At 43.9% G+C, this 16222-nt stretch overlaps 1 protein-coding gene across 5 annotated transcripts in view; it reads right to left on the reverse strand.

Annotated features, from left to right (window-relative positions):
- Positions 1-10544: 10544 nt before the first annotated feature.
- The window catches only part of rab3il1 (RAB3A interacting protein (rabin3)-like 1), a 74132-nt gene continuing 68454 nt past the window's right edge, over positions 10545-16222 (reverse strand). For all 5 annotated transcript variants that reach the window (XM_080190350.1, XM_080190349.1, XM_080190347.1 and 2 more), the window contains 2 exons: positions 13302-13368; positions 10545-12583 (listed from right to left, as the gene is read on the reverse strand). In XM_080190350.1, the coding sequence (XP_080046476.1) occupies positions 12501-12583; positions 13302-13368 (150 nt within the window). In that variant the 3' untranslated portion in view covers positions 10545-12500. The remainder of the gene's footprint in view (positions 12584-13301; positions 13369-16222) is intronic.

The following is a 16222-nucleotide window of genomic DNA, read 5'->3' on the forward strand; positions in this document are numbered from 1 at the left end:
TTAATAAGAACATAAGAAATAGGAGCAGGAGTAGGCCATCTAGCCCTTCGAGCCTGCCCCACCATTCAATAAGATCATGGCTGATCTGTCGTGGCTCAGTTCCACATTCCCGCCCTCTCCCCATAACCCTTAATCCCCTCTCTTATCAAAAACCCATCAACCCGCGTCTTAAAAATATTTAGCGAGGCAGCCTCCACCACTTCAGCGGGCAGAGAATTCCAGAGATTCACCACCCTTTGAGTGAAGAAGTTCCTCCTCAACTCCGTTCTAAACCGCCCCCCCTTTATCTTGAGGCTGTGCCCCCTAGTCTTACTATCCTTTCTGAGCGATGGATGAATGAGATAACATTATGCTCAAAGGTACAATGCAGCTAGCTGAGGTACTGACAGAGATTTGTATTGGTGTTTGCATACGAAATGAAATTAATTTTAAACTAATGAAGAGCTTGGAGTCTAATAAAGAAAATGTATAATTGTTTTTTTTATTGAATTTGTTTGAGGTCCAGGTATTCTGTATCTGTAACCATCAAGATAATTTCTCCCATTGATCACTGGTCTTCAATAAATTTTTACCTTTTTGCACTGAGACATTGGTTTCCTGAGTCTAATTACCACCTTGTTAAAAACCCTGCCAACAGCATACTAAATACATGGGTTAGGGCCTGGGTGGGACTGTTGCCAGTGTAGGCTTGATGGGCCGAGTGGCCTCCTTCTGCACCATAGAGATTCTATGATTCTCTTATTGAACCAGATCTGACATGTTACTCCAAGGCCACCAGCAGATTCAGATACGTAGCCAGTCATACTTATACTACAATAATTATGTAATTACAGTTGGGCAGGATAGATCTCAGTTATCCAGTGCAAGTGCTTAACTATCATTTTATATTCAAATTGCACCAGCCACTTTCCAACTTTGCCAGAACACAGGAAAACAAATGCATTTCAAACTTTTTAAATAGTATTAAAAAGGAGCACACATAATCTAGTGATTAGTGAAATAAACAAGTACTAGTTGTTGTAATTCACAAATGCTAATCAGATTATTTCTGCACAAACTCCCCCTCAGTGTGCATCATCCTCTTCACCACAACTCATTCCCTTGTGTGGGCTCACTGGGGGCGATTCTTCCACTGCTTTATTAGCGCAGCAGACCAGGACACTCTAGCAGTGCTCAATTCGTGCTGGGCATCCAGACCGGAGCAGCTCACCCAGTTCTGGCGTTATCAGCTCCACAACAGAAATTGACGCAGAACTGCATGATGTGTGCAGGGCCTAATTACCGGGCCCGGGACTGAAATTTCCAGGCCTGCTAGCATCTCCTCTCTGATAGGAGTTGTTCACTCCAGTGGAGTTTACAGTAGCTTCCCACAGGCAGAGAGCTGGTGGTCTGACTCTGCTGAAGTGAAGTGGGGGGGGGGGGGGGGGGGAACCAAGCCCCCCAGAGGGTCAGGTGCCCCCTGGGCATTACCACCAAAGCAGCGCCAGCCTGGCTGAGGCACCTGACAGTGCCCAAGGGGCAAAATGCCAATGCTCAGGGGGCACCTCGGCATTGCCTCAGGGCGGTGCCAAAGGGGCAGGGGGCAGTCCCACTGCCACTCTGCAGTCGGGATCAGTGGGGGAGGGAGGACGGCCGGCCAGTGATTGGGGCTGCCCAGCAGGGGGTGGCCGGGCTGGGGGCAGGGGGGCACAGCCAATGATGCAGGAATCGGGGGGGCTGGTCAGCGATTGAGTTAGCCAGAGATTGGGAGGCTGGCAGACAGGGGCCACTGCGCATGCACCGATCTTTGCGCTGACAGATTGGGCCACTAGACATGTGCCATTCAGCAGTATGATGCCAACCCCTCTCACCCAAAAAATTCCATCGTCTTTAGCTTTGTACCAATGTTAATAGTTAACTCTATATGAGAATAGTCTTGATCAGACATTCACTGTCGGCTAAAGTGTTCTTATATGTCTGCAATTCCCTTCACGCCACTATGGGCAATTTCATAGTGGGGTTCAGGCACATTCCCCATCAGAAAAGGGATAAAGAACTAATAGGGTCAATACTTTTGCCAAATCCTTACATTGTAACAGTCCCCTTTCACTAAACAATCAGGAGCTTGGATACCTACACCTCTTGCACTGCTTTGTAGTCACCATATGTCAAAGAGCAATGAGAACCACTCCGGACTGGTAGCTTTAACATCCTGCAGTCCAACATGAAGGCAATAAATAGTTACAAACAGGAATATCAGAGTAGCCTCAGATGAGAAGGGACAACAATATCACCTCAACAACCTAATCGTTCTAGAACAGCTTAACGTACAATTATTCAAAATTCTTGGGTAGATTGTGACTACTTCCAGTCTGATGATTCATACACTGGGCCCAATTTTACCATTGCATTGCACCCGTTTTTGGGAGCAAAAACTTGGTAAAGTTGGGCGTGAGGCAATTAACGCGATCTGCGCAGATGCTCATTTTACCAAGGCCCGAAAATGGGCACGATCCCAACCGCACCGAAACAGACGCAAAGGCGAATTAAAAGCATTTGCATGCATTTAAATTAAATTAATAAGCTGGACGCCCAATCTTACTTGCATTTCCTCTTTACCGTCACATTCACCCATCTAGATTCAGCGCAAAGCAGACATGCTCGGCAAAGGTCTTTTTCGAGCGCTCCAGCTCCTGAAGGAGTACATTCAGAGATTCCAACAGCTCTCTAACTCAGATCGGTGATGGGGGGTTGGGGGAGGAAGGCAGGATCATTCTGTGGTGGGGGGAGGGAAGAGGTGGGTCAGATGGTTATCTGGTGGTGGAGTAGAAGGAGGGAGGCCAGATTACTCTCTGGTTGTGGGGCAGGGAAAGGCAGAGGGAGGGAGGGGGGCCAGATCATTCTCTGGTTGGGGGGGGTGGGCAGGTGGTTTTCTAGTCGGGGGAAAAGGGGGGTTGGGATGGGGGAGGGAGAGATCATTCTCTCTTGTGGGGGACAGAGGCGGGGGGGGTTCATTGACACTCTGTGGGAGATTGGTGGGGGGGGAGGGGTCTTTGTCAGTCTGGGTAGTGGGGGAGGTGGATGGATAAGGGAGAGTTATGTTGGGGGGGGGGGGGGGGGGGGGGGGCGGGGAGGTGAGGTGATGTCTATGGGGACCATCGCTCTCATTTTTTGCTGCTCTATCCGTGTTTTGCAGCCCGGGAGCGATGTGACAGGAGCGAGTTTTCTCAAATTTTTTTGTTTCACTGCACATGCACAGTTCAAGGCTCCAATCAGAGCAGCAGCATTTCAGGCACAAAAAGCCCCCCCTGCTCACAGCACAAGTCAGAGACTCATTTTTTTCAGGCTAAGTATGTATGGGGGCACCTGAGAACAGTTTTCCAAGTTGGATCTGAATTGTGTCCAGATTCAACACTTAGAATGGTAGAATCAGGCCCATTGTTTGATGAATTATGAACAGAAAACAAAGTTCAATATCTCACTCAATTTCATCAGGCTATTAACAAAGCTGCTGCCTGTAGCATAAACTGTGGCTTGATTATACCAGTGCTGAGCATTAAAAACAGAAGAATGATTAAAATGATCTTAACCTCAAATCAAAAATTCTACACAACAGGATTGAAGTCCAACAAGAGTCTGTGAAACAAGCCATCCCTGTAGAACGGCATTGGTGGGAATAGAACTAACATGTTGAATAAGAAAAGTGGATGGGAAGAATTTGTGGCCATTGAAATTTCCCAGAATGGGAATCAATAAAGGGCAGTTTCATTTATTACCTTCGCCATTGCAGATGGAAGTATTAATTTTGCCCTGTTTTTGGCTGTCTGATTGTAAATGATCTTTCTCAAAAACTAATAGACAAATTTCAATAAAACTTGGTACACAGATAGGATGCAACAGCCCAAGGAAGAACTGAATCGATGTGGAACTGAATCCAAGTCCTGAACATGTTTTTAAACAAACATGTTAACATTTCATAGAATCATAGAAACCCTACAGTAGTGAAAGAGGCCATCGAGTCTGCACCGACCACAATCCCACCCAGGCCCTATCCCCAAATCCCTACATATTTTACCCACTAATCCCTCTAACCTACGCATCTCAGGATACTAAGGGGCAATTTTAGCGTGGCCAAAAAACCTAACCTACACATCTTCAGGCTGTGGGAGGAAACTGGAGCACCCGGAGAAAACCCATGCAGACAAGAAGAAAATGTGCAAACTCCACAGAGACAGTGACCCAAGCCGGTAATCGAACTCAGGTCCCTGGAGCTGTGAAGCAGCAGTGCTAACCACTGTGCTACCGTGCTGCTACCATGATGGGGCGAATTGACTTTTCTTTCAGAATGTTGTAGGATGTTTGATTTGATTTATTTTTGTCACATGTATTAATATCCAATGAAAAATTTTGCTTTTTGTATGCTATATAGACAAAGCATACTGCACATAGGGAAGGAAAGGAGACAGTGTTTAGAGAATATTTAAAATGTTATTAATTGCTTCAGAACGTTGTGGATTGTCACCACTGCCATGGTGGAATTTATCACAGCTAGTCAAAATGCAAGCAGAGTTTTCAGAGTAGATTGTGAATTTACTTGAAGCCTCCTCAGTGAAATGTAAGCTCTGAATAACAAGATTCTTTTCCTCAATTTTAGTTACTGAGCACCAACCAAGCAGGGAAAATCCTCAAGAAAGAGCTATGTAATTGTAATAACATTGAGTTAACACAGCATGACTTTACAGAGTGCCCTCTTGTTGGAGATGTATATAGCAGAATTTAGTAGGAAGGGGCTTGTATCCTGGTTTCGGATTGAAACAAATACAGATTAAGCTGTTCCGAAGTTAGTTCACCCAATTACTAGAGAAATGAAATAAGATGTGGAAACTAAATATTCTGTCATTTTCACACATGTATAATTTGAGAATGGCACCTATGCGACCATCATAGAATCCACATCTTCATCAGACTTTATAGTAACAAGCTGCCTAAAATAAAACTGTTGTGATTCTCAGTACTTAGAATCCCTATTCAACATTACATGCTCTTCCTATTACAACAGCTTTTATCTTCTGTGTGAATATATATATTCCAATAAACTTTCAAATGCATATTTTACAGCAAGCTTTGTTATGTATAAACTCACTCAAGTTAGGGACTAAATAAGGCTACCGCTAAGAAAGTTTTAGCATTCCAACATGGTCTTTATATTTAAGCCCCTATTGTGACCCACTAAATTGGAAGACACAATTTGTTACCCACATGCACATCTGAATTTTCACAAGACAGGGAGAGTCTCTATTGTTATGAGAATGGTTGCAGAGACCTGAATCCAGAAACACCGCCTTTGAACACAGTCCCTACTATTTGAGGAGAGGGGGAATGTTCTTTTCAATAGTTCATGGGATGTGGATGTCACTGGCAGGGCCAGCATTTATTGCCCATCTCTGAGGGCATTTAAGAGTCAACCACATTGTTCTGGATCTGGAGTCACATATAGGCCAGACTAGGGAAGGATGAGAGATTTCCTTCCCTGAAGGACATTAGCAAACTTGATGGGTTTTATGACATTTCATGCTCACCACCATTAGACTTTTAATTCCAGATTTTTAATTGAATTCAAATTTCACCATCTGCCATGGTAGGATTCGAACCTGGGTCCCAAGAGCATTATCCTGAGTCTCTTGGTTCCTAGTCAAATAAAGTACCACTATGCCACTGCCTCCCCATCCATAAGTTATGGAGGCAGCTGCACATATCAAAGCATATTGGCTGTCCAAAACCAGGGGTCACAATCTGAGGATACAAAGTAGACTATTTAGTATACAGATGAGGAGAAATTTCTTCAACCAGAGAGTAGTCAGCTTGTGGAATTTGCTACCACAGAGAGCAGTTGAGGCCAAATATTCTAAGCTTTCAAGAATAAGTTAGATAAAGCACCTGAGGTGAAGGGGGTCAAAGGATATGGAGGGAAGGCAGGATCAGGCTATTGAGTTATATGATCAGTCATGATCATAATGAATGATGGAGCAGGCCCAAAGGGCCATATGGCCTCCTCCTGCTTCTATTTTCTATGTTTGCAGCTGCCTCAGGCTGATCTGATTTGCTAGTGGGATATCAAAACATGACTTGGACACATTAGACCCGGTAGTGAAAGGTTTAAAGCTGCTGCAGTTATTTGCAGAGGTAGGTGTACTCTTTTGGAAAGGTACATTACCCTCCTGAATATAACCCTTGGACACCTTTCAAAAAGTACCATGCACTTTAGAATTGTTCAAATTAGACATGAATGTGTGCAGGAAGTGTTTAAACTCAATAGAATTGTCAAGCTCCTTTTGAACTGTCATAAGGAGCTATCCAAAGGAGATGTCAAAGCATTTAAAATTCCTGTCCTTTAAAGATTTTGGGGAAAACTGTCTGCAATGTTAAAATTAAAATCAGTGCTTGTTATTTCAATGTTGGTTGACATTGCTACAGTGCAGCATGACTGATTTCACAACCTTTTATTATCACAGTGGGGTGCCTGTCAGTTCAGTTTGATTGACGGTTCCAAATGGTTATAAACCCTTTGAAGTGGGACTAAGAATTTCAATGTTTTTTGATTTATAAGAGATTAAAAGAAAGTTAAACATGAATGGGCTTTTTCTTTAAATAGTGAATTCTTTAATAGGCACTTGAGAATTATTTCAAATCTCAGCATGAGTCCCAAGGTCTGACGATAAAGGACACTGGGTGAAATGGCATGATCGGCTTAATGCAAAGATTGGTGGATGGGGTCATGGATTGACAGGGAGAGTTTGAAGGGCCTTGGGGAGAGAGTGGGGACCTGTGGCAACATGGACCGAGCGTGGGGACTGTGCGGGAGTAAGGACTGTTCTTGTTGTAGTTTGTTTAAAATCATCAACAAAGGGCAGGAGACCAAGAAAGGCCTTTCAGCCAGCTCACTTCAGCAGCCTCTGCTCTTATTCGAGGGTCACCAACCACAACTTCTACTTACACCCATATACCACATTTCACTGAAAGATCAGTACATCTGGGGCACTTTATCCCGGGTCAGGTTTGGGAGCTAAGAATTGATGTGATTTGATTTATTAGTGTCACGTGTATTAGCACACAGTGAAAAGTATTGTTTCTTGCATACTATACAGATAAAGCTTACCATTCAGAGAGAAGGAAAGGAGAGCAGAATATAGTGTTACAATCATAGCTAGGGCATAGAGAACAATCAAGTTAATGCAAGGTAGGTCCATTCAAAAGTCTGATGGCAGCAGGGAAGAAGCTGTTCTTGAGTCAGTTGGTACGTGACCCCAGATTTTTGTATCTTTTCCCAGATGGAAAAAAGTGGAAGAGAAAATGTCCGGGGTGCGTGGGGTCTTTAATTACACTGGCTGCTTTGCTGAGACAGCAGGAAGTGTAGACAGAGTCAATGGATGAGAGGCTGGTTTGCATGATGGAGTGGGCTACGTTCACAATCTTTTGTCGTTCCTTGCGGTCTTGGGCAGAGCAAGAGTCATACCAAGCTGTGAAACAACCAGGAAGAATGCTTTCTATGGAGCATCTGTAAAAGTTGTAGCTGATATGCCAAATTTCCCAAGTCTTCAAGCAGAACATAAACTCCAGTGATTCATGTCAGTGTTTAATAGCCCATTTCATTCTAGAGAAACTGGTAGCATCACCAGCACAGATCACTGGAACTGAAGAATCCATTTCTCTAGAATAAATTTTTCACTTGTTATTGTCACATGTATTGGTGTACAATGAGAAGTATTTTTTTGTGCGCTATACAGATAAAGCATTCCATACATAAGAGTACACAGAGGAGAAGGAAAGGAGAGGGTGCAGAATGTAGTGTCACAGTCAAAGCTATGGTGTAGAGCAAGATCAACTTAACATAAGGTAGACCCATTCAAAAGGCTTTATTTATTAGTGTCACAAGTAGGCTTACATCAAGACTGCAATGAAGTTACTGTGAAAATCCCCATGTCTGATGGCAACAGGAAGAAGCTGTTCTTGAAATGGTAGCATCACAACATGGATCAATGGAGTTGAGTAGCCCATTTCTCTAAAATGAAACTGGTAGCATCAAATTAAACTTGCTTTTTAGGTTTAACCCAGTTCTCAGAAAGCCCAGCAGCTGAAGAGAAATGAGGGAGTAGAAGTCCCCAAACTCACCTTTTCCAGAGCTGGGGAATTGAATACCCTGAGATTGGACTATTGAACCTTAGGCCATCCCCCAGGACAGGGATCCAAACCCTCTCTAAACTCTTTCAGTAGCAGTTGCAGGCTCCCTTCCTGCTACTGCCATCGGCCCCAAGGTCTCACACTCTCTCTCCCCCTCCCCCTCCCCAACTGGACGCCAAGCCTGCCAATCAGCCTGCTTTCAAGGACAGGGGTCCAAGTACAGTCACAAATAGCGGAACTAAAACTCCACAGCAAGCTGACAAACCTGAAGAGAAGGGTTTCACATCCCCAAAATCTGTTCCCACGTCCCCTATACAACCTGTCCTGTCACCATCAGGTCCATTGAGCGTAACCAGAACAAGGACAGTAGGCCACAGGTGTCTTGGTGTCCACTATTCTAACAAGTGGATCGCAGACACACAGTGGTGCCAGTGGTTAAGGAAAGTAGAGCAAGTGGATTAATTGGGATTCATTTTAACTACAGACACAGACTTGACAAGTTGCTGGGTGGGGGAGTGTGATGTTGCCTGCTCACAGGACACTCAGTCCAGTTGAGATCTGGACTATCCTTGCTGCCAGGAAGCTGCCGGCCCTGAATGGCCAACATGCTGCAGCTGGTTACCTGGATTATCAGGTGGATTGCAGGCTGACCCAGCTGATAGGCCCAAAGGTAGGAATGATGGCAGAATCAGTGCACACAGTGCATTTGTCCCTATTAGCCCCACAAAAATCGTTAGTTCCTCTTTGGTGGTTTCTTTCTCTTCACCGGCACTTCCCAAACTTTTGTTTTGCTACTAACCCATTTTAATGCTTCAGACCTTAAGACCTCAGGGGTGAAAGTATTTTTGGAAGGGCGGGGGGGGTAGAAGAGTTCCTCCCTCATGGTAGAGATTGATGAAAAAGGTGGGATTTCTCCAAAGATAAAGAAGATGTGATCACCTCACCTTTTACAGATTTTTCCTCCTGTAGCAAATGGGCCTCCAAGCATTCCATTAGGCCATGTACATCAAAAAAAAGGATTTAAAAGGGGTATGGCAGCCGTCAAAAAATTTTAAAAAAATCAGTGAGTGCCTTGGCAGCCATTGCTGTCTCAGAGCTTGCAATCAGCTCACAGTTTAGAAAGCCCTGATCTTCACCTTCAATTTTAATTGAGAAGATTGTGCGTGGCACAGGCTGTGTCTTGCTGATTTGCACTGACATTCTGCATACTTCCTCGGTCCCCAGCCTGCATACAGTAATGAAGCTCCTACCCCATTCAGGCAGGCACCTGAACAACTCAGTGGAAGGCCCCAGAGCAATATGTGGTACTCACTAATTTTAAAACGTCAATGGTCACCTCCACATCACATTGACTTCAAAAGTTTATTAATTAGTGTCACAAGTAGGCTTAGGTCAACATTGCAATGGAGTTACTGTGAAAATCCCCTAATCGCCACACTCCGGCAGCACTTGTGCGAGTACACTGAGGGAGAATTTAACATGGCTGATGCACCTAACGAGCATATCTTTTGGACTGTGGGAGGAAACTGGAGCAGCCCAAGGGAACCCATGCAGACAAGGGGAGAACATGTAGAATCGCACAGACAATGACCCAAGCCGGGAATCAAACCCAGGTTCCTGGCACCTTGGGGCAACAGTGCTAACTAGGGATATCAGAAGACCGGCAGATGGAAAAGGAGAAGATTTGTCACATAAAACATGGCATCAGGCTAATATTAGAAATGTTTGTTATTTTATTAGTACGTAACTCCTCAGATTAGTGGGGAAGGAAGGATGGCATTTTTGCGTCCTTGACTTTTCTTCTGTTCCCCATTTTGTTTCCATTCTGTATATAAACCATCCAGAGCCCCTCATTAAATTCCAGCCTATCATTTATTAACAAGCCAAAAAGTGTGTTTTTTCCAAAACTATGCCCATCATCAACATCACTTTGTTCATTTAAAAGGAGCAAGTTGTCAGTTTTTAATTAGTATTTATTTTATACACTGTAGAAATTTATTAGACATCGTATAACTGTGCAGTCAGTTCAAACAATAGAGGGAAATCTCCAGCTGGTTTCCAGGGAGACAGGGACCCCCTGCGTCCAATAGCCATTATATTTGGCAAATGGAGACACAATTCTCCACAATAAACACTGGAATTAATGATACCTGAAAAAAAAAGTCAATTTAAAAAAAAGTTAAGCATGCACCATGCAGCTTAAAGGAGCATTGCCTTTAGGGAGACTGTTTGGCAAACGCTTTTCTTCTGCAGGGGATGGGGAGAAAATAGTGATCAGGAAGAACTGGGAAAATACTGTCCTTTTTGGCAGGTCAATTTCTCAAACTGTTATTGCACCATGATGGGATTAATGTCAGGATGTATCTATACAATGAAAAGACTTCTCCAGTGGAGAAGCACATCATCATGTGTAGCAGTGAACTACATAGACACAGCGGTCTCAGAATTGTTCAGCTTAGCTAATGTCAACTGGGTAATGGGAGGGCTGCTGTATTTCTTCCCAGCTAGTAGGGGAAAAAAAGCCAGAAGTCCTGCTCCTGATCACTGGCTCCTGCTGGAAAATACATCTGAGGTTACAGGTAGGAGATCAGGCTCTCTTGAGATAGTTCCCAGATTTGAACAACCTGACAGCACCCATTCACTGAAGAGTGGCCCACTTTGACCAAATACTGCAGGACAACCAGTGCCATTGCATCCTGGCAAGGGATAGCACCTTGAAAAGAGGAGAGGGGGAGAAAATTGGCACAAATTATTCATAGACAAGATTTGCCAAACATTGGACAGTGCTCCTTTAATAGTAATGTATGGATTATAAGGAATTTCATAGCGATTATAATACTCTAGTACAAGTTAAACGTGTAAAGGAATGATACATGGCCCAAACCATTTTGTAATCAAAGGTTAAAAACTGAAACTCTTGGTAAAATATTGACTCCCATTCTCAGGATTCTGTGTATAACAGAAAGATGGGCATTTGGAGACATTACATGGGTCACATTTATTGCTGAGGAGACTGGTTACCAAGGAGATGGTGCATCCAGCAAACTGGTGGGGGAGGGTGCAAAAAAAACATAAACACAACGTTCTCCTGTTTGAAAACGTATGAAGACCAATCCAGAAGAGGAGAGACGTACTGGAATGTGAACAGGAGAGTGTGCAAGGCCACACTGTCCCGTTTCCATTCCTACACAAAAAAAAGCAGAGGCTACGCCTCAGAAACACCAAAAAGATGTGGAATAATGCAGCTCAGTTAGAATGACCAACAGCCAGTGTCGATATGGAGTGGAGAGTTTGGAGTATGGTAGCAGTGTGGTGAACATTCTGATAGCTGAGAGCTGCCCTGACCTGACCTAGGAGATGATAGTGTGGACAGCTGAAGGTGAAAGGGAGGGAGCATGAAAAGGAACAATGACGAATGCAGAAAGTGATGGCAATCGCAATGATTTGTGGCATTAATAGACAGCTAGGATTGGATCACTGACTGACTGGCTTTACAGCAAACTTCAAACAGAAACCCTCGTAACTAATAGCCATTCTCACAGCTCAATTGATCTACAGAAGATTTCTTTCTTTCTTAATCACCTCAACCTCAACTGACTAAAATTCTTCCCCCGCTCCTGGGCTCCTGAAATGGTTGCATTTTGCTGAGGGACAGGTGGCTTTCTAGAACCTATACATGTGGTATTTCCCTGCAGTTTCACCTTTCACTGCACATTTCTGTGTCCTAGCATCATTGCTGCTATCTGCTGACATGAAGCAGCAGAACTGATTCAGCCATCTCTTAAACAAGTCCTGCCCATAGGCTTTTAAAATAAGCTGGTGAATACTGCCTCAAGGAGGGCAAAACCAACTGACCAATCATAGCTGGGCCTAATGGCCTTTTAGGAATCCAATGCTTCACTGCCATTGTTACAGTGAAAATAAGTTTGGTTGATAGAGGATCAGTGGAAGGTAGAATAAGTTTTTCTCTATCTTAAGCTAGTTAAACAAAAGGTTAAGTCACTGAGGCCTATGAGGTACAAAGGCTGAGTTATGGAGGTTTTACAATTCTTGGCTGTTACATGATCTTTAACCAATGGCTAATGTGATAGTAAAATTACCCTGTATATCATTCACAGTCTTTCCTAGGCCTTTAACTTCAGCCCAGGCCATGAAAGCAGTCAGTCTCTCATTTTGAGCACATTACCACAGTTCCTGCTCATTTCCAACTCTTCATGGAAGCAAAGGGCTCTCATGTTGGTTTCTAGACGACATTTTTTTTCCATATTGTTTAAATCCATTGAGTAAATGCACAGCCCCTTGCCTGGCAGCTTAGTCCAAAATTTGGGGCATTAACGTAGACATTAAGACTCCTCTGTATAGTATCCCAGTTTAGCAATAGACATCTCCTTCCTCAGCTTCATCACTTCCCAGTACATCTGTTCCACTGCAAAAAGGAGAAAACAAATTAAAAAGACAGACTGACATTTCCAAAGCACCTTTTATAAAAACAGAAGTACTTTTGAGCATGCTCATTGTTGCAACTTGGGAAAGATGGCACTTAATTTGCACACAGCAATCTCCCACAAGCAGCAAGGCAATAATAACCAGAATTTTTTTTCTATTGATATTGGTCGAGGGATAAATATTGGCCAGGACACCAGGCATAACTCCACTGCTCATTTGAGATGAATGTGAAAGATCTCAGAACACTACTTCAGACTACAGTTTGGGCCTTGGTTTAAAGTCTCACCCAAAAGCCTATGCCACAATCAATCCCATGCTGTCTGTAATGTTTCCCTCGGCCTCCCACATACCACTGACCGACTTCTGGCCTCCCCTAGGCCCCACGCTGACTGTCAACTCCCTATATTTTTGTGCTCAAATCTCTGCTGTGGGACACAAACCCACAATGATTGACTCAAGAGGTAAGAATTCACTTCAGTCCAACAATGCCCAAACCGTCCACAGAGGTCCCTCAATGGTAACCGCAATAGTGTACAAACTCCAGACTTCCCTCAAACCTGCTGCTTTGTTTTCACTTACATCATTTACAATGCATCCCTATTCTATCCCATTTCAACACTGGAGTTGTTGAAAAGGCCACTGCTAACCTCAAACGTTCGCCTTTGATTAAGTGAAGAAAAGACGGTTTATGATCTTACCATCTTGTCGGACTAGACCTTGCTGGATATAACGAATATATGTGAAAAAGTTGCAAACAGCAGTAATCTGTGAAGGAAACAACAGCATTGTTACAAGCCCGTCAAATAAAATTCAGCCATAGACAGATTTTGGATCTGTTCAAACGTTAAAACATCTTGCTCTGAAGTTTCACTGCGAAGAGTTTATTTTCTTTTCCATTAAGATTGATGAGGATCAGCGCTGAAATACTCGGGATGACACATTAGCACAGTGGTTAGCACTGCTGCCTCACAGCGCCAAGGACCCGGGTTCGATTCCCAGCTTGGATCACTGTCTGTGCGGAGTTTGCACATTCTCCCCGTGTCTCTGTGATGACACCTGGTTCCTCCGGGTGCTCCAGTTTCCTACCACAGTCCAAAAGACGTGCTGGTTAGGTGGATTGGCCATGCTAAATTCTCTCTCAATATACCCGAACAGGCACCAAAGTGTGGCGACTAGGGGATTTTCACAATAACTTCACTGCATGGTTAATGTAAGCCTACTTGTGACACTAAGAAATAAACTTTAAACTAAAAAACTTGGGTTCGAGTCATGGATTATACAAGAGAGTGTTCCTACAAAGTATCATAGACTATTGTCTTCATCACTGGTTGCCACATGTGAATCAAACTCAAAGCATTATACAAAAAGACATAAAATGAGCTGAAGAATCATAGTACACACTGCAGGGTCACCAATGCTGCCACATATAATGGGGGATTGTGCATTGTCTCTGCCTAGAAAGCATGTACATTGTACGCAGAGCAGGTGGGTACACATGCGCACATACATTTCTTAAAAGTACGTTATTGTCACATTGTATTTTAATCATGCTCCTTTGCAGGATTTTGTCAGCACTGTATTGTCTGCACCCAGTGTCCTCTAATTGTCACTGAAGCAATATAACAGACATCGTGTTGATTTTTAATCTGAACTAATGCAGTATTCTGTGGTTTACATAACAACATAAGAAATAGGAGCAGGAGTAGGCCATCCAGCCCTTCGAGCCTGCCCCGCCATTCAATAAGATCATGACTGATCTGTCATGGCTCAGTTCCACCTTCCCGCCCTCTCCCCATAACCCTTAATCCCCTCTCTTATCAAAAACCCATCAACCCGCGTCTTAAAAATATTTAGCGAGGCAGCCTCCACCGCTTCAACGGGCAAAGAATTGCAGAGATTCACCACCCTTTGAGTGAAGAAGTTCCTCCTCAACTCCGTTCTAAACCGCCCCCCCCTTTATCTTGAGGCTGTGCCCCCTAGTCCTACTGTCTTTTTTGAGCAGGAAGAGTCTCTCCACCTCTATCCTATCCATCCCATTCATCATCTTATACGTCTCAATGAGATCTCCCCTCATTCTTCTAAACTCCAACGAGTACAAGCCTAGTTTATTCAGCCTCTCCTCATAGCTCAACCCCCTCAACTCCGGTATCAGCCTAGTAAACCTCCTCTGCACTCCCTCCAAGGCCAAAATATCTTTGCGCAGGTGCGGCGCCCAAAACTGCACACAGTACTCCAGCTGCAGCCTCACCAATGCCCTATACAGCCGCAGCAAGACCTCCCTACTTTTATATTCATTTAATGGTCCTTTGGGGATTGCTTATGGATTTTCATGAAAACTGTTAATCAATCTCAATTATATGGTTCAGGACAGCTAACACTTGGAATTTCTGGCCTGGGTCCTGACAGCAAACACAAGTCGACACTGAATTTTTATAAAACTCCTCAGGTAGGTATATACTTTGTAGAAGAAAGAGCTGGGAATCATGCGTGATGGAAGGGAATTTGAAAGATGATTAAATGCAGAATCAAAAAGACTCGAGTTCAGGGAGCTTTCAGGCAACATGTCGAAGGGAATTGGGAAACAGAATTGCAGAGAACAACCCCAGAAAACTGGAAAGGTCAGCCTGAAATTAAAAAAATCACAGGAGATGTGCAATAATCTGAAGACAAGGAAAGCAGATGACGACTTTTGGCTAGAGAATATTACCCAGAAAAAAAAAAGGGTGAATAATTCCAGCAAGAAAGTGGAAGAGGAGGAAGTCAACACAATTTTCCAGGACAGAACGACTGTGGATGTTGGTGAGTAAAAGGGGTCAAATGTCTTGGTCTGTGGAACACAATCTTGTTTCAGCTGAGTTCTAGATTAAATAGAATTTGCACAGCAAAAACTCTTGAAGCACTGAAAGTTTGGATATGGACAATGCAGATACAGGAAGACTTAGGGTTGTAAGTGGGCAATGTTCTGGGGTACACAGTAGTGGGACTCAAAATTCAGTTTTGTATTGAACAGAACAGCAAGGCAACATATTCACTGTTTGCAACTCGACTGCGCAACTAGAAGATGGAGTTGGATTAAGAGCACGATTGAGCCAATGACAACCAGATAAGATGATGGTTAGGGTATTCAGCAGGAAATTCTGGCTGAACCAGATACCGTAGGTCAGATAATAATAGAACTGGCAGCCCAAAGTCAATGGTGACATGGGTGACATATTCTGGGTGCTTGTGAAACTGGTGCTGAACTTCTAGAGTAAGCAGCAAGAGGGTAAAATGGAACCAAGGATAGAACACAGATACAAAGTGGGTCACTATCTGGATGTGGGAGAAGACACATCAGGGGATGGGATGAGAGGAAGGTGCAGGTCCAAGGGTTTCACAGACTCAAAGAAACACTAGTGAAGAATGCAAAAGCTCTCTCTTCCCACCCTCCCCCCCGCCCACTAACCTCCAACTTTGGAAGCATCAGGACTCTCCCCTCTCTTCCCACCCACCCCTTTACAGGCATCGAGGCTTTTCCCACTCCGCACACAAGGGGAACCCTCCCCACAATGGTGGAGAGTTACCCCCCCCCCACCACAGCAGCCCTTAGGCACTGCTAGGGGATACTGCCCATCCTTAT

The sequence above is a fragment of the Carcharhinus amblyrhynchos genome, chromosome 6 (assembly GCF_965287045.1).
Source record: "Carcharhinus amblyrhynchos chromosome 6, sCarAmb.v2.hapA, whole genome shotgun sequence".
NCBI lineage: Eukaryota > Metazoa > Chordata > Chondrichthyes > Carcharhiniformes > Carcharhinidae > Carcharhinus > Carcharhinus amblyrhynchos.